The sequence below is a fragment of the Triturus cristatus genome, chromosome 2_1 (assembly GCF_964204655.1).
Source record: "Triturus cristatus chromosome 2_1, aTriCri1.1, whole genome shotgun sequence".
Lineage (NCBI taxonomy): Eukaryota > Metazoa > Chordata > Amphibia > Caudata > Salamandridae > Triturus > Triturus cristatus.
The window spans coordinates 1,184,655,592-1,184,680,344 of record NC_140581.1 but is presented as its reverse complement, the minus strand read 5'-3'; the positions used below and the strand labels follow the sequence as shown (position 1 = coordinate 1,184,680,344).

General features: G+C 44.8%; 1 protein-coding gene across 1 annotated transcript in view; it reads left to right on the top strand.

The window, feature by feature from the left end:
* Positions 1-24,753, top strand: part of LOC146866582 (neuronal acetylcholine receptor subunit alpha-7-like) — a 1,495,911-nt gene that overhangs the window by 851,999 nt on the left and 619,159 nt on the right. Inside the window, exon 8 of the mRNA XM_085640655.1 lies at positions 23,472-23,558. Coding sequence (XP_085496781.1) covers positions 23,472-23,558 — 87 coding nt within the window. The remainder of the gene's footprint in view (positions 1-23,471; positions 23,559-24,753) is intronic.

The following is a 24,753-nucleotide window of genomic DNA, read 5'->3' as shown; positions in this document are numbered from 1 at the left end:
GCTTCCAGGTCCGACAGCAACATGGCGGACATCGCGGACTGCTAACGGCTGAGGAGGCGGCTGACTCGCTGTGGTGGTGCCAGGAGTTATTAAGTGTTACGACGGCATATCGTGGAAGAGCAGCTGCCCGGCTGACTTTGGCTCGCTGTGCAGACCTGAAGGTGAGTGCGGTGCTCCCGTTCACTGTTGGACGCGGTGCACGCTGGATCTCCGGGGACGAGAGAAGCCACTGCTGATCCGAGGTGAGAGGGCCGGCGGGCGCTGCGGAGCCGTGCCACATTCCCCATAGCGTTTGCCCTGACTCCGTCGTACAGCGTTCAATTGGTGCAGGGGAGCCTTTGGCAGCATGATGTTCCCTACTGCCGGGGTGCGCAGGCCTATCAGCGAGTGAACTGTATTTGTAGGTCGCTCTGCCAAGTGTCATCCTCCGCGCGCCTGAACCTATTCGGCACCCATTGACTGGCACAACGATTTGCAGGACCAGTAATTTTATTGTTGATGGACACGCCCACCCTCCAGACTGATAAAAGGTACACTACATGTGGATTATAACTAAAGGCCCAAGCCGCGACTAGTTTGAACGGACTGTTGTTTTGTCGCACACATTGAGTAGTGCGGATACCCCCTCAAGAACGAGCTATTGGGACTCACGAGTCGGAGTAATACCAGTATGTTTCAACAGCCTCGCACGTAGTGGGACTACCGAGTGATTGTTGACAGTGCTGACTGCGTGGGAAGGTTGCGCTGCATAGACAGCCTGCAGGCTGGGGTACGAACGCAGGGCTTCAGGCGGGAGACGGTGGAGACTTTGTGCCCGTCGCATGCCAGCGTGACCCCTACATCGGTTTGCTAGTACACAATGACATAAGGCCCGGCCCCCACGGCGCGGTGGCACTGACTGTTGGCCCTCAAAGGAACCGCAATATACTGACCAGCTGGCTGTGTGGTGCTAGGGTGCACTTACCTGCCCTGCTGTGACGGGGCTGCACTGGAGGCAACCCGATTGGGACCGGATAGTGAGAGCGCACTGGCTTGTGTGCGGTGATCTGCTCCAGACGGTTGCAGCAGGCAGATCATTGCGAAGCACGACGGTGACCACTGGCACAACGATGGGAAAAATGGACAAACAGCTACAGTCCAAACTCTCGTTTGACTCTAAACGCCTCAAAACAACGCAGAGGCAGGCTGCCTCGGACACTGAGACGGGTCCAGAAGCAGGCAGTAGTAGCAAATTGGAAAGAATGATGCTGGCCATGCAACAAAGTCTGGGCACAATTAACAGTAAAATTGATTACCTGCGTATGGATACCATGACGGCAAAGCTGGACAAGCATGGAGTGCGGCTTACAGAGGCGGAGCAACGCATCTCCAACTCAGAAGACAAGGTGTAGAACATCACGGAGTCCTGTACCCAGATGGAGAAGCTACTGGAGGTAATACGGGCCAAAAATGAAGACTTGGAGGCGAGGTCCCGACGAAATAATCTACGCATCATGGGGGTGCCTGAATCTACCAACACGGGGAAAATGGAACTCTATGTTGAGGAAATGCTCAAAACTATGCTGGGCGCGGAAATATTTTCTAATGTGTTGATTGTGGAAAGGGCTCATCTCTCCCTTGCGCCGCGCCCTGTCCCGGGCGCGCCCCCGCGCCCGATAATTGCAAAACATCTTAATTATCGTGATAGAGATGCGGCCCTCCGTCTTGCAAGGGAAATGGGCCCTACTAAGTATCAGGTAATAGAGGTGGCGCTATTTCCAGATTTTACGACAGCAGTGCAGCAGGCCCAGCTGGAATTTCAGCAGGTGAAGAAGAGACTGCAGGATATGGAGATACAATATGCCATGCTGTACCCCGCACGTCTCAGAATACAACACGGTGGTAAACCTAGAATCTTCACTACCCCAAAGGACGCTATGCAGTATGTGCAACAGCTGGAGCGGCGCGAAACGACTAGAATGGACGGAGATGACGCAGATAATGAAGATTGAAAAGCTGCAGGTTGTAAACTGGTTCTGACTGGTATTGTTGTGCATACTATCTCTCTTTAATGTAGTAAGATCTCAGTATATCTCTATGGTTTTATGGCGCTGAGACTTTTTGCGTGGGGTATTGGCACAGGACTGACCTGTACACTATCCGCAAATGTAGGGGGGGTGCACCGGAGAAGACACTTGTTTGGGGGGTAGCGCCAAATGGACATTATTGCGGATGGGCCGATGCACCAGCAATTGTGGCAGATACATAAATGTAACTACGCCTGACGCCCTAGCTCTGTCATTGGATGTTGGACTGGATAACAGTACATGTTTGCAGGGCTGTTTCTATATGTTTGCTATAAATGTTCAATAACCGTTCTAACTTAAGATATGGGTCTGTTGCTCATGGAATATGTCTGGTTATGCGACTAAGAATTGTGTCATAACCCTATTCCCTTTTTTTTCAGCTGGGCGCTGGGTGGGCAGCGGAGCATGCTGTCTATTTTTGACATTGCAACATGGCAGTGGGACTCACTTTGTGAATGCTATCATAGGTCATATGATAGTGTGATGTGATGGGGTAGAAAATAGGTGTGGCCCTGACCCCCCCTTATTCCACCGAGGGGGTCGGCGGGCAACTGGTGTCCTCCATTAGGGTACAACCCAAGCAGTTCAGGGATGAGATGGTAGTCTGTGAGCGGATTAGCTGCTTACAGCGGGATGGGGGGTTAATTTTGTTTTTTGTGTTCCTTACCTTAGCGTTCCTTAGCATGATTGGAATGCTAAAGTCGGTGGGAGGATCAGTTGGGTGATTGTTCCAATATAACATTGTGCAATACAGAATGCAGACGTCCTGCTTCAAACTGAAAAGATACAATGTTCACAGTCACTACCTAGATAACACACAGTACTGATGGCAACTGAGGATGGTAAAATAACCTGGGTAACATGGAATGTCAGAGGTCTTAACAATCTGAAGAAGACAAGGCAGGTGCTCGCCTATCTAGATCGGCACAGCGTCCAAGTGGCGTTATTGCAGGAAACTCACCTAACCAAACATGCAGTTGATACCGTGGCCACTAGATGGGCTGGGGTGAAATTGGCCTCTTCCTACTCTTCGTTTTTGAGGGGAGTCATGATTTTAATTTGAAAAAATCTCCCGTTAGTAACCTCACACGTGGACATAGATGATAATGGTCGGTATATCATAGTACAGGGGAAATTGTGTGGTAGGTTGGTGGCCATTCTTAATATTTATGGCCCGAACATCGATGACCCTGGATTTTATGAGACGTTGTGGAGCAAGGTGCATAGGTTACAGCTGGCTGCCATCATTTGTGGGGGCGATTTTAATGTAGTCTTAAACCCAACGATGGAACCCCACTCCAATGCGGAACCCCCAGTTAAAAAAGCTGCACAGGCCGTTCAGAATGGTATGCAAGATTTGTCTCTCGTGGATGTTTGGAGGTTGAGGCACCCAGGGGTGCAGGAGGGTACATGTCACTCTTATGCACATCAGTCCTGGTCCCGACTGGACTATTTGTTGACTACCAGTGATGTAAACTCACTGATCACTAAGGTTACCCACCTACCCAGGACGGTCTCCGATCATTCCCCATCGCTACTCATAATGATAATGCCTATGTATACACCACCACAGTTACAATGGAGACTACATTCCACTGCCCTGCAGGACTAGGTATTCCGGAAGGGGGTGCGGGAAGCCATTACGCATTATTTTGATGAAAATGTTGGGTCAGTTCAAAGTTTGGGCATAGTGTGGGAAGCATTTAAAGTGACGATATGTGTCTAGAGGTGAAGCATATGTCCCGGCGCTGGGCAGCCAGATATTATGGAGAGGGGGGCAGACCGGGTCGGGCCTTAGCAGCCAAATTAACAGAGCCATGGGCAAAAAATCATATGGTGCAATCAATTGTAAAGGGGGACACTAGGCACTGCGACACTACAGGTATCCTTGCCTCGTTTATGAATTACTACACATCTATGTACAACAGTAGACATACTGCTGATGAAGATGACATAGCGCAATACTTTGAAGATATAGCCCTGGTTTGGTTGTCAAAAAGGCAACAAGACTTTTTAATGCACCCGCTGACAGTAGATGAAATTTGTGATGCTATACTTACTCTGCCTAATGGTAAAGCTACAGGCACAGACGGGCTTCCAGCTCAGTTTTATAAAGAGTACATCGACATACTGGTACCACATCTTCACGCTATGTTCGAAGACGCATACGAGCAGCAAAGACTGCCGGACACGCTTCGCGAAGCGCTAATTATAGCCTTGCTGAAACCAGGAAAAGAACCCGATAATTGCGAATAATATCAGCCGTTGTCACTAATGAACACAGATGTTAAGATATTAGTGAAAGTACTGGCAACCCGGTTGAGGTTACTATAGCCGGTAATGGTGTTGCCTGATCAATCGGGATTGATTCCTACCCGTTCCACAGCTCACAATCTGCGGACACTTTTTGCAGTTATGCATCTTCTGGAGCCTACATTGCCTGCAGCGGTGGTCCTACTGGACGCCGCGAAGGCGTTTGACTCCATCTCCTGGAGATGTATGTTGTCAGTGTTACATCGTATGGGGGTTCCGTTCATTTATACTAACTGGATCAAGTTGCTGTACACAAATCCAGTGGCTCGTGTGCGTAGCAATGAGAGGACATCTGACACATTCCCGATGCGGTGCGGGACGAGGCAGGGCTGCCCTCTATCACCTCTACTATTTGCGGTAGTGCTTGAACCACTAGCCTGTATATTGTGACAGCGTCATCCGTGGGCAGCGCTGCGCTTTAATCAACGGCGATTAGCGGTGTCCATGTACGCGGATGACATGGTCTTATATCTGCGCGAACCGGCTGTGTTTTTGGAACAAATCATTAGAGAGTACGTTAGATTTGAGTGGCACTCAGGACTGGGAATAAACTGGAATAAGTCGGTTGTGATCTCCTTGACAGCAGGCACCACGCAGATAGAACTGGGATACCCATTAGAATGGAGTGTGGATCCGATTAAATACCTGGGTATTTGGATTCATAGGGACCCACAGACCCTTATCCGCACAAACTATGGCACTGCGGTTACTCGACTTGAGGAGCAAGTCGCTAGGTGGATACGGCTACCGTTGACGTTTGCTGACAGGGTGGCTTTGCTTAAAATGGTGGTCCTGCCAAAAATTTTATATTTGTTCGTCAACGTACCCATTATACTGAGACAACACTTTTTCAATACACTGCATGCATTACTGATCACATTGGTTTGGGGAGGAAAAAAGCCACGAGTTAAGTGGGAGGTATTAACTCTATTTGTGTGCATAAGCGCAATATGCCTTTTACTGGCAAAACGCGCCGCCATATACACAGCATGTTGCGGTAGAGGCAGGGGGGGGGGGGTCCATCCCATACCACTGAAAGCAATGATTGTTAATGAAACCACATTTTTTTAAAGGGATGAAGTTGATACGGTGCAGTGTACCGCTCGTCCTTGGAGAGAACTGGGGAAGCATGCTCAGAGATTACCGCTTTATGACTCCGGCAATGCCACTGCTGCATCATGGAGAGATATCAGTGTCAAGTGAAACAGGCTCATTAAAAGCTTTACAGAAAGCGGGTGTGCACACTATGGGTGATATATATCCCAGTGGTAAATTTATTTATTGCTCCCGGCCTTTATAGGGGACGAGGACACGCCGGTCATGTTGACATTCATATACATTAGGCTACGTGCTGCGATTAGGGCGTTATATCCCGGTTTCCCGGATGAACCCTCAACTCTAGGGGCTTTACAAATATTATATACTACACAATCTCAGGCTAAATTGGTTACTTGATTATATAATATTTCACAGACTGAAGAGACGGCTATTAGTTTGGGCCCCATGAGCAAATGGAACGCTATCCTGCCCCAACTGCTAACAGAGGATGAGTGGGCCACATGTTGTAGGCTAACGAGTCAATTCACTGCAAATGGGAATCTTCGATTGATTCATTATAAATATGTTCATCAGATGTACTATACACCGGCACAACTCTATGAGTATGGTCTGCGGGACTCGCACTGTTGCAGGCAGTGTGGTGTAGATAATGCAGATTTTCACCATTTGGGATGGAGCTGTTTTAAAGTGGCTGACTTCTGGGAGAAAGTTACATTGGCTTTGACAGAAATGGTGGGTAAACCCATAGTATGTAATATGAACATATGACTTTTGGGAAATGTGTTGCAGCTTAAAGCTAACAATCTGAAATTAGTTGCTATATCGATCTGATTGGCAAAGCGCAGACTCTCAATTCATTGGGACGGTAGACCTACACCAAAATTGGCACATTGGTTAAAAGATATTACATATTGTCGTGATCAGCTTACTTGTTATGAGGAAGAGCTGCCAAAAGCCTCAAGACCATGTGACATTTGGGGTCCATTCACTGCCTATATATTGGCTAAATCCACGGACTAATGGCAATCTATGGGATGTTACTATGATTATTGTATAAGTTTATTGTCCACAGTGCTAGTCTATCATACTTAATCCAAATGAAACTGTGACAGCATGCTGCTATGTATTCTGTGATACAGTGAAAACAATGCTGATGTTATACTATAAAAACTTATAAATAAATAAATAATATATATATATATATATATATATATATATATATATATATATATATATATATATATATATATATATATATATATATTCACTGAAAAAATGCCATTTGAGATGTGATGTATGTGTAGAGAACAAGGGTTCCCCAGTAGTGAGACCAGGGGTAATATATGTAGTTGAAAAGACAGCGGTCTGGGGGAAGCCACTGAGGTCCTCAGGTTGCCAGGGCTATTATTATTTAATGTATAGCCTTCGTCTAGGTTTTAGTAGTGTAAAGGGATTCCCAGTAGGACAGGAGAAACAATGTATGAAGGGACACAAGGTTGTACGAATGACATCACATTTATTAACATCATAAACGGAGTATCATCCACTTTTTAGGAGCTAGTCCTGGTGCTCACACAGAAGGTGAAAGTGCGTGAAGTGATAGGTGCTGGTGACTTAAAATTTACATCGCATTGACAAGACTGTATAAAACTCCGAAAGTATTAAGTTATGTTAAAGGAGTTTCGGTTGTGAAAGTCAACTCGTTTCAATCTCCTTAGTTAGAGACCATCATCAGAACGAAAAAACGTGTGAGCTGATAGGATCTAGATGAGAAGAAAAACCATTGGTCCCAGAGACAAGAACATGTGTAATTTAAACATGAATCTACCAAGAGCACGAGAGCATTAATCGAAAAGGCGGTTTGATATACTAATAAATAGAGAACATTAGAGTAGGATGCAAGCACAGGATGTATAGATACAGGTAAAGAATAGGCTTGTCAATTAGGAGACGGAAAAGGGGGAACAGGCAAAACTAATGAGCATTAAACGAAGGAACTGCTTGATATGCTAATAATCATAACAGTAGGATGCAGGCACAGGATTAGAATGTACCAGTAAGTTGAAGGATCACGGTAGGGTGACATGCCTAGCTTTTCATTTACAAGAAGCAAGGTGGTGCAATTGAGTAGATACCCAGCAACCACAGCACTAATTCCCAGGATGCCTTAGCATGTAAATAGGAGTAGGTAGGAGGTACATAAAGCCAGCATGCCTTGGCGTGTGGTGGCTAGTTACCGCACAACGAAAAAGAATGAAAACTCTCTAGCCAGTAGGCCATGAGGAGCAGAGTTCTAGAATCGCCACTGGTGCGAGTGTGAGGATGCCTATGGTGTGGGGGCGTCTGAGCAGGCCTGGCCGCGTGATGCTAAATGCGGGGATCGTCGCTGGGTTGTAGAAGGTGTAGTTCCGGAGAATCTACAAGGGAAAAAAGGGTAAGAGTGGACTATGCACTAAGGGATAGGTGGGTGAGAGGGCTCGCGTGTGCTTACATGGAGGCGAGCGGTCCACAGTTCCTGCGGTGTTTGAATCGTGGGCTGGATTCCGTAGAGTCAATCTGGGGGAACCAGACTGCCCGAGGGGGCCAACTGTGAAAAGAGGGAAGGAGTGGGTAAGTCAGAGTGGTGGCCGGATATGTGGCCATGAAGGGGAGCGAGAGCCTGCAGGGGGAGTGGGAGCCCCTTACTTGTTGGAAGATAGGCAGGGAGTGGATCCGGGTTACTTTCGGTGCATGCAGCAACCAGCTACTGGTGCTGGAGTCGGCCGGCGCGGATGAGTCAGGGGGCTGTTGAATGCGCCGACACTCCGAATAGATAAAGGGAAGGCGTGCGTGCATGACGACGTGCTGCTGGACGTGGCAGTGGCGTCTACGGCTGGCGGCCATATTGGATGAGGCACATCTAGTGGGGAATTGCAGGGCTTAGAGACGGCTCAATGTGAATCAGTAGGAGCAGCCGCAGTTAAGGAGAATCTACCGCTTGAGTAGATTTGTACTCGAGCGGCAGCTTTCTCAACGCGGACTGGTAGTTCCTCATCGCGAGCGGTCATATTTAAATACAAAAAATACAATACAACAATATTGAAGATCAGAATATCATAAAAAATCTCGGATTTGTATTTCTCAAAAATAATCCTGACCACCTCAAGCTTTGATGATTGATATGTGGTCAATGACAAAGGTTCTAAATGGTAACAGATTGTTTTGTATGGGCCATAACCACATGGGACGTGGCAATCCTATGAACAATATTAAATGAGGGACATGAATATCATGGTCACATGATTTCTAACTCACATTACCTAAATGGACATTATATCAGATAGGAAGTATAAAGCTGTTCCACATACCTCCAATAGTGGTATACTTCACATGAGAAGTTAATCAATCCTCCGTTTTGTTAAAATAAGACAATAGCTTCCTTAAAATGTAACTCGCAGACTTCTTTAGGCATCAGGGTAATGTCCCACTGATATTGCACGTTTCTAAGGGAATATATTTTAGAGTTTTAATATCTTGAAAAACTGACTTTTCAGTTTGACATGAAACGAGGAGAAAAGGACATTATGTTTGTTTAAAACGCGACTAAACAAATTAAACATACATGGAGATCGGGAAGGAAAGAGAAAGTAAAGTCGCAGCGGAATCAACGAAAGTTGTGTTGAATTTCCGCTTAGCCCAAAATGTTTCCCCGTATTCCTTGCTCCTCACCTTTAAAAATGGAATGGAATTTCTCCACATAGTAAGCACATATGCGCGCCAAATGTTCCCCACTTGACGTATCACCTGACGTCATCAGGGTGCGTCAAGACGGCGCAGTTGTCGGCAATCCGTTTAAAGTGATAACGCCATGTGGAGGGCCGTATCATGGTGGACCCGTGTTTTTGGGTGATGACCTAGAAGATATTTTTAAAGGAAATGAAAAAAATACTAACAATATAAAAATATATAAATACAAAATATAAATATAAAGGATACCTTTTTTGGGAATAAGTGGAACACTATCCAAACATAATGCCCAATGAAAGGTATGGGATATATTGTTTTGTTTCATCTCAGATATTAATTTAGCGAGCTTGTCCAAAAGGAATAAATATTAAGACCTCATTTCCACTGGGGTTTTATTAATCCCCTCAGGATGGCCAAAAGGGATACATTGGTTATGTAGTTGGGACCTGTCCGGTACAAGACCCCACTACTCAACCCAGTGCATATCAAAAAGGTGAAGTTTAAGGATTAAGGTGGTTTCCTATGCTTTACAGAAAAGACTGATCTGTTGTCTTAAAAATCTTAATAATGCATCATCTATGTGTTCTTATTCAGGCTAATAACCTATAATTACAGTTAATATATATAACTACAAAGCAGTGGATTAGCTAATTAATCTCATCCAGTCTTCTTTTGAGTTGAGTCCTGTTCTAACTGTGTCTAAAATGGAAATATACCACTGCTCACAGTTTTTTGTTTTGTGGTAAGATTACCTCCTGCACTGTACAAGAGAAATCTCAACTTTTACATTTGCTGTACTTGGGACCCCGTCTCTTGGTTGTTGGGGCACTCCCTTCTGGTTTAAAAAAAAATTAGATCTTTGGTTTTCTGCTGCATCTCTACGTTTTGTTTACTTTTTAGTCTTAACTGTAGTCTATCACCTTTCAGAGTGATTGTGTGAGTGCCTGTGTGTTTCAGTAAGTGGGTCTGGGAGTGCCTGTGTGGGCCTGTGCGTGCTTGTGTGAGTGGATGTGTGAATGCCCATGTCGGTCTGTGAGTGGATCTGTGAGTGTCTGTGTTGGGCTGTGAGTGGGTGTGAATGCCTGTATATGTCTATGAGCTGGTGGATGAGCGGTGCAATGGATTAGGGGCATTTGCATACCTAGGGAATTTAAAAGGGAGAACCATGGACTCCCAAGGAGCCAACAAGAAAGAAACCACTCATCACAGTCACTACAAATCAGATTGTGCTCCAATAGACCAAAGATAAATTCACCCCCTAAGGATTGAACATAGTTTATCAACATGGAATACGAGAAGAAACACACTTGCTTTGCCTTTGTCAAGCCCAAGAAGTTAGTATTGTTTGTGCTTTACTGAATTGGAGCTTCAACTGGAGCACCTACTATGTTTACATTCGTAAGTGCTTCCCAGTGAGGCTTAATTTCTGTGAAATCAGCACCAGGCCCAGAATCGAACCTCATTTTTAGGTTGCGCATCCGAGACCTCTTGTATATACTTTAGTATATACTTATATGTGTATGTACTTTGTGGGCTCCGGAGATCAGCTCTAGGACTTTTCTGCTTCTGCTTAGGGACTTTTATTCTGTTCAACTGCCTCTATTTAACTGTCTTGATAGAAAACGACCAGTAGAGTTCAGTGAAATGCCACAATTGCCTTCTGCTTGTTCAACTGCCTCTATTTACCTGTCTTGATAGAAAACGACCAGTAGAGGTCAGTTAATACCAGAATTGCTTTCTGCTGAGGGACTTTCTTTTTTTAAATTTTTCTGGCAACTGCCTCTATTTCACTTTCTTGATAGTAAACGACCAGCAGAGGTCTGTAAAATACCACAATCACTTTAGCATTCTCTAGATTCCAGTCCATAGAAACTGTCTTCCATGAGCACCAGTAGATAATATGTTTTTTCAAATCTTGTATTGTCCACCGAAGGCCCTGATTTTATATTAAAAACAGAGCTTTGGTCTATACCATTTCCCGCTGAAAGGCAATATTTCTCTCCATGTGTTCTCTTACCTGGCGTGTCATGCAGTTTGGTGCTTACTTTCTCTCCATGTTAAAGAACAGTAGATGTTTCAGCACCCAGGCTAATGTGCTGCATAGCTAAATACGTATAAGGTACCAAAGGCAAGACCGATTGCATTGCAAATGCTTGTTTTTCATTACAGGGACAAAAACAGCAGAGCTCCCAAGTGGGGAGTTATAATTAGCGAGTGAATGCAGATTAAAAAAAACACTATAACAGAAATTCTACAGGGAATGAGAATTTTCCATGTCGTTTCTATATGTTCGGAATATTCTTCCATCTCAAATGTCTGGTGGGGGGATAGGGGTGCGGAAGTGCACTGAAGCTTGCTAGGTAGAGCGCTTGCTTCCAAGCTCCCTCGGTTTTTATACTAACCTTTCCATTCAGCAAAAATAGATGCATCTCTTGATACCTCACTGTAACTTGCGGTGTCCGATAATGTACCAAAACATTTTTCTGTGCCCACCTCTGGATTGCAGTCCTTTTTTAGTTTTGACGTGCATGGTGCTTGCACCATTCATGACAAATGCATTGTTTTCTAAAAATACTAAAAAGGATTTGAGTCACACGCCTTCACACATTGGCTTCTTTTGCTATTGAACGTTCAGTCATTCATGTGAGATACTATAAATCACATCTTGGAGCAGCCCACAGGAGTGTTTTGGTCTCACACTTTTGCTGTTGGTTATTTGGATTTTTGGGCTATTGCAGAGCTACCTAAGCAACACTATTTTTTGTTTTCCCAAAATGGCTACCCCATGCGCAGCAATTTAAATCCTTTAGCCAAAACCACCATGTTGTCATGAGATACAATCCTCAGCCTATAAGGGACTGTGCAATCCTAGCCCTTGTGGTGATTGTTGACAGTGGGCACAGCATTGCCCTGGTTTTAAAGACTTCTGAAGACCCCCAAACCACCAGAATCCAGGACTGTGGGGCTGATTACCCATCAACAAGCATGCAGCGGTCGAGCCTCTGCATTCCGATATGACTGCCGTGCTGGCAGTCGGAAAGTGCTCCATATTACAGCGGCTTGTGCTGCTGGCAAGGAAATGGGATGCACAAGCCGCCGTGGTACTGAGCACCTCCTGCACATCCATGGACCGCATGCCATGCACCATGTCATGCATGCCACATGGTGCATGAAGGTGAGTGGGGGCATTACATGTGCAACCAGTGCCACTTTACAGTGGCCTATTATGGACCGGGGCCCTGTTTGGGGGGCCCCCCATTGCCCTATCCAACAGTCATTTCATGGTGGTCTTCCCCCTATGAAAAGGCTGTCGGAAAGGGATAGTAATGCCTCGGCACCACCAACATTCATGGATACGACTCCGACCGCCACTCTGTCGAGATCACTGATCCTGGCGGAGATGGTGGTCTTCCCTCTGACCGCTGTGGGTCTGACTGCCGGAATTGTAATCCGGTGGTTGGACCGAAGGGCTGTCTGCGGTCGGAACGCCACCAATGACTTGTTGGTAAGCGGTCCGACTGCCATCATAATGAGGCCCATAGTGAACTGGCTTGCAGCGACCATGTCACTCTTGCTTTCTGCTTCTTGCGCAGCTGTCTTTTGGGGTGCCTTGAATAACTTTTCTTCTTGTCACAGTAATTCCTCCTGCCAGCTCCGGTTATAGGGCCCAGTGGGCCACATATGCTATCCTCTGCAGCTCACTTAAGAAGCTCTCCAGACTACCCTGCTCCTTTGCCATCACCGCAGATGAGCATCTCAGCCGCTGATCTTTTCATTTTTTGGCTCTGAGAAATACTCTTCCAGCTGCACCACTTCAGGGTTTCTATACAGACGCCCGAGGCTTCACCAGCTATCTTTCTGCTGCCTTATGTTGAACTCCCATCTTTGACTGAATGCCTACTGCTATACCCAGCATGGGCAGATTGGTTTGCTGCATTATGAGCTCAGCTGCCGTAATGAGTAAATTCAATTTACGGTCTCACCTTCCCTACTGGCTTAGGTCATAAACCCAACAGTGAGGACACCCAAGTCCCTGCCTCCAGGTAGCCCCTCCCAAGAAGCCTGACTGGGCACTCCAGGCCTGCATTCGTGGGCGCAGACAAAGACCGCTACCTAAACCCCAGCTACCCCTATCATCAATCAAGAGGTTTTATTTCCCCGTGCCAGAAAAGACATCATAAATAAGTCTTTGGGTTGTCAGAAATATAGATTTTCTCAACATCAGTAAAAGCCAATATGTGGGAAAAGGAATAATTAATCAAATGGTTATTTAAAATAAGCAAAGTTCCTTTGGGGTGACCCTAATATGGAACGCAGCATCGCAAGCGCTCATGCTACTTTCACATAGTGACCACCCTAGCTGCAGCGATTCAAAACTAAGGCTACACATTAATACTACTGTTAGTCTGGAAGGCCTTCTGAAGCAACCCAATATGGATACAATACTGATCATAGAGCAGCTTCGCCAATGGGGAGCTTGTGAGCTACTGGTAGCTGTCCAGCTGCCTTTGTGTAGCTCTCCTGTGTATGGCCATGCCTACACATTTAGAAGCTTTTGCCTTGCATAATTCATATATTTATACCAAAAATGAAAAGTATGTATTCAAGATGTAAATGTGTGTATTTTCTAAGCTCATAAGATAATGTCTGGAGAAAAATTGTCGAATTCCCCAAAAACTTTTAAAGCTGATATTGAAGTGATAAATGGCATTGAGGAGGCTTCTTACGAATATTCTCTTGGTACCACAAGCATTGCAGCTATGGCTGGTATGTTTACGTAGATAAACACATTTCAAATAAACAGTCCTTGTTATACATTACTGCTGGTGACCCTGCCTGACCCACTGAGGTGTTCACTGCTGATAATCTTCCAAAGGGTGGCCACTAATGTAATCTTATGTGATATAGTCACTATTACAGCACTATTGATATAAGTAACTCAGGATACATTTCATTGAATTAAGCAGCTCTTGTTACAGAAAGGTTGGAGACAGCTACCAATGTGCTCCTTTTGGTTTAGTCTTCACTAATCAGCCTCCTTTCTCCTTGAGCCTGCAATAACATACTTCCCAATAGATCCGACTCAGGCGGGAAACTCCTGCTTTTGGAACCAAAACCAAAAAATGTCTCCTACCTTAAATTGCCTCTGCTTCAATAGAAGTCAATGAGGGAAATACATTCTCCTGATTTCTTAGGTCGAGCCTGGGCAACTCGTGAGGCATGCTATATTGAGGTAGGGTTTGAAGCTCCGCCCACATTTTTCATTGGCTTGTGTGATTGTCCACTGTAAACTGTGGCTGTTCATTGTTCAAAAGGCTTAGTAGTCCCTCCTTAGTACGGTCTTGTTTCATTTTGTAACCTCCCATAGTGACATCCCATGTTACGTGTGTTGTTGCTCGGTAGGGTTTAATTACAGCCTCCGAGCACAATTTTCTCAAATAACTTTGTCCTGCCTGCTGTTGCAACAGCACATAAATAAAAGGCATTGTCATTTACAATGCCAATAGCTCAAATCTCATAAATGCGAGATCTATTGTATTGCAAACGCTTGTTTCCAAGAGTCCCCAGTTTTTCCGAAAATGTCTTCCCAACTAGAGTACTTTCATTCGGTTTAATAATAAGTGCTACCTCATTGGGTAAATGTCTTGTGCATATTCTACACTACAGCTGAGTAAAGGACCACAAGACGTGCATGTATTTTCGGAAATGGGATTGCTCCTTGAACGTCTTCATCCACAAATCTGTGATAAAGTGAATCCTCGTCAAGAGAAGATGACAAGCCTACAAAGAGGTTAATCTCCATCAAACAGGGGTACTTCCCCTTAACCAAATGAAGCAAGTGCTTCTTTGTTTGGTGGAGATGTACTTGTATTCCTCTGCATCAAAAACCCGGCACCAAAATCCTCTTGAAACGTGCTCCAGGGTCTTTTGTTAAGCTGACCAACAACGTGGCAAAAGGCAGGTAGGCCTTTGCATACTACTAAGGAAAATGAGTTGTGGCCAAATGGGCGGAGTTTGGAGATGATTTGGGGCATTTGCATGCTCAGAGTAATTAAAAGGGAGAATCATGGACTCTGCTCTGACCAGGAGACGACGAGAATGAAACCACTTAACACAGTCACCCAGATCAGATTGCTCTCCAATAGATCAATGATGCAGTCACCTCCATTAAGGATTTCAGATTGTTTTTCAACATGGAATACAAGAGGAAAGACATTTGCTTTGCCTTCGCCAAGCCCAAGAAGTTAAGAATTATTTGTGTCTTACAGAAGGGAAGGGAGTTGCCTGGCCCCTTCCCTGGGCTGATTTTGGCCCCGTGACCCCATCCCCATGGGCCCAGCCAAAATTCAATGAGGGAGGGGAGTTACGTGGCCCCCCTCCCTGGGCTGATTGCAGCCCTGGGGACCCCATCTCCTGAAGCTAGGCCAAAAGTCAGTGGGGGAGGGGGACCGCACGGCTCCACTCCCTGGTTCGATTTTGGCACTGGGGACTCTATCCGCTTACGCAAGCCTACATTTACCTGAGTGACCTGGCCCCACCTAGGGCGCCCAGTGTGAATCATAGGGCACCGCGGTGGGAGCCTTAAGGCCGCATCGGTCCCAGCCGGCTCACTGCCATCTGCAGAAGCCAGCATTGCTCCTTCACACCGGGAGCTACTAGAAATGCAGCTCCCTGTGTGCTGAAGCAATCACTTCATCTGTTTCCCTGCTAGGAAGGCAGCGGGCATGAAACAGATGAAAACTCTGCTCCCAGCAAGCGGTAGCAGTCTGACTGCTCCTGCTTGTAGCAAGTGGGAGCTGTCACAGCTCTCACAAAGCAAACTGCTATCTCCCAAAGGTGGGCACCTTGGGAGACGTCAGGAGCCGACCCTGGGGGTGGCGATCCCCAGGGCCATAATTGCTCCAGGCGGGAGGGCTTCACAGCCCCCCTCTTTACTTTGCACGGGCTGGCTCCGGGAAGCTGGTGGTCCATGAGGCCGTATATGAGCCGCTATAGGTAGGCATTGCCTCGGGGAGGTGGTGGCCCCCGGGGCCCTTTCAGGCAATGGAGTGGGGTCTGCAAAACCCCACTCCTTTTTTTCATAAAGCCCAAGGGAGGCGTTGGTCCCTAGGGCCCTTATAGCCTCAGGAGGAGGGCTGTGTGACCCTCCTCCATTTTGCCAAAGACTCGCCCAGCCCCATGGGAGGTGGCGTTCCCAGAGTCAACACCTTATATATTATAAAAACACGCCCCTGGGATCTGACCCATCAGGGGGCAAATCGTCAAAGATTTTTGCCTCAGATTTAAATTAATGCTTTTTTACCCCCGTGGTGTCCTAGGGGCACCCCAGGACCAGGGCAAAGGGGTAAGGGTATGCCTACCCTGCCCCTTTTCTTTTTCAGAATTGGCTGAAGCGGAGTACCAAGATGGCTGCCAACACTTCTGGTTGAAGTCTTGGCAGCCAATCAGATATCAGCACAGGGACTATCAGATGCTCAGAGGAACCAAGTCCCTAGATATACAAATTTGGATTTCTTTTAAAAAGCCTAAAACTACTGAACGGCATTTCACCAAATAACAAAAAGCACTCTTTCTGGACCAAGAGCTAGCTCCTCCAAATTTGATGTAATGCCGTCCAGCAGTTCGGGCTGTGGTCATGTTAAAAACTCCAATGGAAATTAATATGGGAAATGCCGTTTGTTTTACCCCCCTTTTTCTCAGTCCCACTTGATGGATCACCCCAAAACTTTCCATGCACAAGACCCAAATTGACACCTTTTTTGGAAAATTTTGTGAAGATCTTCAAACGAACGCCACAGTTATAAGCAAGTAAAAAATATGCTTTTCCCTCTGAAATTAGGTCCTACCTATAACTGCCTATAACTATATCAACTACAGGCAGTCACCAGAAGGCAGTTATAGTTAGAAACAAGTTTCCTTAGAAAAAGTGTTTTATATTTTACCAATAATCTTGGCGAATCTTCACAAAATTCTCAAAACTACTCCGCACCTGAGTTCAGATGCTGTGTTGAAAATGTCTGGGTGATTCATCAAGCAGGGGCCGAGAAAAAGGGGGCATCCCAAAACTCATTTTTCCCGTACAATTTCCCGTGGGGATTTTAGACACGACTAAAGCCCAAACCGCTGGACAGTATAACAGCAGATTTGGCGGAACGCTGGTTCTTGGTCCAGAAAGAGCCCTTTTTGTGAGTTCAACATCCCACTCTATGACACTCCTTTCTATGACACTATACTCCACGACACTCTCTTCCACTCTACCCTTACATTCCACTCAATGACACTCTAATCTACTCTACCCCATGCCACTCCACACCACTCTAAAACACTCTGCTTCACTATATGAACCTCTATGACCATATACTCTACGACATGACACTCTACGACATGGCACTCCACTCTCTGCCATTCAAATCTTCTCTGTGACCGCCATTCCACTGTATGCCACTCCACTCCACTGTGTGCCCCTACAGTCTACGCCACTCTACAACACTCTGACCCATCACTCCACTCCATGACAGGTCACTCCACTCTAAGACATACCACTCCACTCTATGACATACCACTCCACTCTACAGAGCTCCAGTTCACTCTGTGACACTCCACGCCACTCCACTCTACAGCACACCACTTCATTCTACGACATGCCACACCACTCTGCAATGTCACTCCACTCTGTGACACACCACTCTATGAAACGCAACTCCAGTCTACTCTACGACACACCACTCCACTCTGCATCACTACACTAGACCCCACAACACTGTACTCCACAACACTGTATGCTGCTCTACTCTAACCCACTGTATGGCACTTTACTCCACTCTACAACACTCTACTCCCCTCCACTCTATGACTGTTTACTCCACTCTATGCCACTCCACCCTACAACACTCTGCTCCACCTATATGCCACTGTACAACATACCACTCCACTCTATGGCTCTCTGACAATTTACTCCGCCCTACAGCACTCTATGCACCTCCCTCTAAGCCACTCGATGCATCATACTCCACTGTACTCTGTAACACACTGCTCCAGTTTACTCCACTCCACTGCACTACTCCATTATATGCCACTCTGCTTTATGCCACTCTATACCACTCCACCCTATGCCACTCAACACCACTCCACTCTACCACACTCTATGACACTCTTCTCCACTCAGCGATAATCCACTCTGCAACACTGTACTCCACTCTATGCCATGCCACACTACCACACTCTACATACTCCAGTCTATGACATTCTTTTCTATGACACTCCACTCTATAACACTGCACTGTACTACACTCTCCTCCACTCTACCTTGACACTTTACTCTATGACACTCCACTCTACAACACTATACTTCACTCTGTGTCATTGTATGACACGCTACTTGATGGCAATCAACTCTACGGCACTCCACTCTGTGCTACTCCACTTTACGCCACTCTGACACTCCACTCCTTCTATGCCACTCCACTGTACTCTGACATGCCACTGTACTCTACACCACTGTACTCTAGAACACTTTACTCCACTGCATAGCCCTCCACTCTATCCCACTTTCCTCCACTCTACAACACACCACTCTACACCACGCCACTATACGACATTACGCTCTCCTCCACTCCACTGTATGACACTTCACTCGATGACGCTCTACTCTACGACACTCTACTCCACTTTATTACTTTCTATGCTGCTCCACTCTACAACACTATGCTCCATTCTATGCCACTCTGACATTCTGCTCCAAGACATTCCACTTAATGACACTCCATGATACTCCATTCCATGACACTCCACTCCACCACATCACAGTCCACTCCACTGTACGACACTACACACTATGACACTCCACTCTACGACACTCCACTGTACTGTACAACATACTACTTCACTGTACTCCACACCACTCTGAAACACTCTTCTCTACTGTTTGCCTCTCCACTCTGACATGCTACTCTACAACACTCCACTCTGACACTCCACTCTACAATATTCTCCTCCACTTTACTCTACAACAGTCCACTCAACGACACTCCACTCTTAGACACTTCACTCCACTCTATGGGACTCCACTCTGCAACGTTCTCCTCTAATTTATGCCACTCTATGACACTCTGCTCGACAATATGTTCCAATCAATGACATTCCACATGATCACACTCAATTTAACAATAATCCACTTTACGACACTCCTCTCAAACACTGTGCTTTAGGATTTGAAACCAGAAACAACCTTTACAACGCAGCCATTACATCTCACTACCTTTACATAACAGTCATTACATCGCAACATCCTTTACATCGCATGTCATTACAACGCAGCCATTACATCGCATGTCCCTACTACGCATGTCATTACAACACGTCACTACAACGCAGGCATTACATCGCAAGTCATTACAATGCATACCATTACAATGCATAGTACCCTTACACTAAACAAACACTTACCCTATTGTTGCACTCAGTGGAGTTAGAATAGTATTTTTGACCCCTATACTATCCAACACTTACCCTACTGTTGCACTCACTGGAGTTAGAATAGTAATTATTACCCCTATACTATCCAACACGTACCTTAAATGCGATGTAATGGTATGCATTGTAATGGTATGCGTTGTAAACGTTTAATGCGATGTAATGGAATGAGTTGTAAAGGTAGTTTCTGAAAATGTGATGTAAAGGCATGCGATGTAAAATAATGCATTGTAAAGGATGTTGCGATGTAAAAACTGCGTTGTAAAGGCATGTGTTGTAAATGTATGCATTGTAACATCATACATTCATTTGAGACACATTTTTATTACAATAACATGGAAATTCAATGAAAAAGCCAAAGGGTAAAGCTAAGTTATAGTTAAGCAAACTTTATCACTTTTTTTGCATACAAAACCAACTTAAACTACACAAACATTAGACATTTTAAAGTTAAGAGCTGTAAAACTTAAAGCATTTCTTATACAAATTACGAAAACAAAGGGTTTGCTTTTTAAGGGCCCTCGCACACCCCGACGGGTTTCATGCTTCATCTTTGGGCAGCTCCTCATGGGGCTGGCACGGCAATGCCCAACGGGCCCCGGGGTGGCTCTTTGCCAGAGTTCTTCTCTTTTTGCAGATGATGAATATGGGCAGTGGTGAGTGTAGCAAGTGTAGATAGTGAGTAGAGAGTAGGAAAAGTGTAATACATACAACAAGAGCCAGTTGCCCCGACGTGAACAGACGCTCAATGGCATCACAGTAATTTTAGTCAGTGCACGTCAATAGCGGCCGACTTACCCTTTGATGATCGAAGGGTAGGTCGGCCGCTATTCGGGAGCATCAACTAAAATTGCCGTGGCACCATTGAGTGTCTGTTCACATCCGGGCAATTGGCTTCAGTTGTTCGTAATACCTGGGTTCTTACCCTGAAAGTACACCAGAGCTCTTGTGTGATTTTGTGACTGTATGGTTTCACACACTTGCATTAATCACCCCTCTGTGAGTAAATAAGGGTTTACTGGTCCTGAAGAAATGCTATGATCACTCAGACGTTAAGAGGCAAGAAACATGTAGACCCACATCCTTACTTAGCACATGCCAGAAAGGACCATTATATCCATTTCTTGCGACATTAAAGGTTTTTAATCATAACATAGGAACCCACAAATTAAATTAGGTTTAATTGACTCATAGTAATTATTAGATTACACTTTCCCTGCTTTCTACTCACTATCTAAACTCACCACACATCATATTCATCATTGGCAAAAAGAAATTAACTCCGGCAAAGAGCACGTTGGGCATTGCAGCACCGGCCCAATGAGGAGCTGTCCGATGATGAAGCATGACGCCCCTCGGGGTGTGTGAGGGCCCTTGCTCCTATAAGGAGTATTCTCCTCTAGTGCTTATTTGGTAAGAACACCACCCTCTCTTTTTCATAGAAACTGCATACCTCTCATTTCACAGTTAACCTCTTGGGGCACGTATACTGGACCTTTTTTTGCCCCTGATCCCCCCCTCGTTTTGTATGAAGATATTTAAGAACTCATGGAAAATATGTACTCATTTTAGATTTCTAGTGCACTCAGCATTATGCTTACTGCACTAGAAAGCTAAAATGAGGACATTAAATGAGTCCTAAAAAGAGAACCCTTTATTTTCTTAATTTGTATAGGAAATGCTTTATGTTTTACAGGTCTTAGTTCATCAAGATGGCTTCAGGTGTGGCACAGTTTTGTCATAAATACAAGATGTTACTGCTCTAGTTGTTATTTAGAACCCTGTCGGAAACTGCATTTGATTACTAGGGAGTTATTGATAAACTGATACTGATGTTGGTAGTACACGTTTTACTCAGAATATCAGACTTTGTTCTCACATGGCTTAGTAAGATATTGTGAATGTGTAGAAAATATGCTCTTGTTTTAACTTCTGGAGCACCTTTTTTTGAGAAAAACAGAAGACAAAACAATTTCCCCGCAAACATGGTTCATCAAATCCCAGCAGAGAATCAGCATTTTTTACAGAGTAAATCACAGTAGAACACATCGCAATTTCTAAAATGAGTATGGTGCCCTGCTCATATGATTTACATTGTAACTAGAATATATTACCATTTATATGTGATTCTTTTGTCACCCTGTAAAACAGGTTTTCACTACATGTATTTCAGTAGGGACCATTTCCATGAGTGTAATGTTTGCCACAGCTTGTTTTCCATGTTGTGGCAGCCAATCAAGGGGTTGTGCCTTTGACACCACCCACATGCCCCTTGGGGTCAGGGTGTGCTCATCCTGCCCCCTTATATTTTTTGAGTCACTTCCAGGACACGGGCCATGCCCTGAGTCCTGTAATGGCTGCTACCACATATTGTTCAGGTTGTGGCCAGCCAATCAGGATTGACTAATCCCCTTTAAAGTAACCACCAAAGCATATCTGGACATCACCAGTCCAGATATGCCTAACTTTTTAACCCCTTCATGATCACCCAAACACACATATTTCTCACAAAGGGCTGAACAGATTTACACCAACTAAAGAAAAGCTCACTTTCTGAATAGAGTTCAAACTTTCTGCCTAATCGGTGTAATTCCAGTCAGCTGTTTTCTCTGAATCACTTCCCAACATTAACATGGGAAATCAATATAATGGGACCCCCCTTTTCTTGGCCCCTGTTTGACAGATCACCCCAAAACTTTCCAGCAGAAAGCTAAGGTAGATAAACTTTTTGGGGGGAAAGTTTTGTGAAGATTCATTAAACAGCGCAAAAGTTAATAGTGAAGTAAAAAACGTTCTTCTTATGGAAACTCCGACCAATTTATTACTACTACACAGTGGTGACTGCCACTGCGTAATATTCAGATATATGGATAAACAGATAGTGTCCCTCTTTTTTCCCATTCCCCATCACTGTCCTTCCTGCTTCAGTGTGCCTTCTGTACCTGCAAGGAACTCTGTTATCACTTTTTCACTTACCCAGCAATGCAGCTGTGCTTAATTATTGCTAATTTGTAAAATCGGTTTATATATGTAAAAAACCGAATGGGAATAGTGTTTTTCAATAGGATGCTGATGCCCTTAAGATCAATGTTTGGGAGAGGAGTTGGCCTAACGGATAGGGCGGTACCTCGAATCTGGGGAACTGGGTTCGAGTCTCGGCAATGCCACTGAACATCCTGTGATTTAGGGCAAATCACTGAGTCTCCCAGTGCCTAACAAAAATGAATGTGTCCTCATGTAATGCAACGGGTGCTATGTAAAGCGCTCTGAGACCCGATTCGGGTCAAGTTCGCGCTATATAGAACTCCGTCAAAAAAAAGTATTCAAAGTGTGTTTTAATAAAAGCTTCAATTTGAAAAATGTCATTGTATTAGGAAATCCCTGTACTCTGGAGGATATCGTTCTATTGTAACGGAATACAGTTCCTCCCAAGCAATCCGTACCAAACTTGATAGCGTCTAAAAGCACCATCTTCATGCATATGAGCATTAGGTACATCGACATGTCAAAATACATTTGGTTTAAAGTGTGGACAACATGTCCTTATGATGTCTTAGAAGAGAGGTGTAAAACAGTGCACGCACTTTGGACGTTTTTAGGTGCTATTATGTGAGGCTGTTAGTGGTGGTCAGGGATGTTTCTAGATACATTGTTGATCTCAGGTTTCTACATTGCCATGCAAAGCAGAGCTTGCAACTTGACCGATCATAAACTAACAAAGTAGCAATAAAAGATACTATGATTCGCGTTGTCAAGCTAATAATACTAGTATAAAAAGTAAATAGAATAACAAGCAAATGTAATGATTCAGTGCGTGTTCTCTTTGTCCGGTAGGCATTACGGTGCTCCTGTCATTAACCGTGTTTATGCTGCTGGTGGCCGAGATCATGCCTGCCACCTCCGACTCTGTTCCACTCATAGGTAAGAGTGTGCCTGGTTATTTTGGCTGTTTCATTTTCTGGAAGAGTTGTTGGTGTTCCAGCGTCTCTCATGCGTTGTTAAGTAGCCCGACTATGATTACGATGATCTCACGTTGTTTCTTTGCAATGCATTGAATAGTAGAGGGTGTAGGACGACCTCAATGAGATGCATTACTCACTTTATTAGTAAATGAACGGTCCCTACAGTTACCAAGAACTATAGGATGGGTGCATTAGCTGCTGTGGATGGTATTTTCTTGGAACACTCCTGGTTGTGAAATGTATATCGTTCCTCGTCTTGTTGACCAGTCATCATCTGGTGCGATATCTAGACTTTAGTGCCTCAAGATTTATTAAAATGCATTGCTTTTGTGAGAGCGTGTTTTTTATCACTTCATTGAAACTATCCAATACGTACTTTGAAACCTTCACTTGTGCAACTAAGATTTCACAAAATATATGTTTTTTAATTCTCATGAAAAATAGCATACATATCGCAAAAGTCCTAACTGTATATACATATAAAGTTAATTTGTCATTAGTTCTTCAATAGGTGTAAAACTTATCATCCATTATTCATTGTGTTGGAAAGATACATTACCTGCCTAAAAATGTATCCTCATCGTACGTGTTCATTCACATCAATATGTGGTCCCTGAAATAAACAGAACTTATCACTATCAAAGGAGAGAGAGAGGACTAGGTAGCTAGTCCGTATCCCCGGGGTTTATATGTGAGATCAAAAAGGACTAGCCTATTTGTGAATTTACATAGACTCAAGACTGTAAGGCAGGGTACAAACCATTTTGTTTGTTCATGAAGCCCTCACCCACCAACCTAGTTGGTGGCATGCTTCATCATCGGGCCCACCCAGTGACACCGAGTGTGTCCCGGGTGTGCTTCGACGCCTGGATACAGCGGAGCAGGTATGTATCTGAGTGTGCAGTGTAGTGACGTGAAGGTGACGATTTAAAAGCTATGCAGGGATCCCAGTACCCGAGGGTAAATTATATTTTAATAACTGGGTCACTGCTAGCATTAAAAAAGGCTGTTGGATGTTATAGGAATGTTAATTAGGGTTTCCTACATCCAGGTGTGGTCTACATGTTTCAGCCAGGCCTTTATGATTAAAACTGGCTTTCCTCAGGACCAAAGTGTGTAGGTGCAAATTACTTAGATTTAAGTGATTGTGTAAT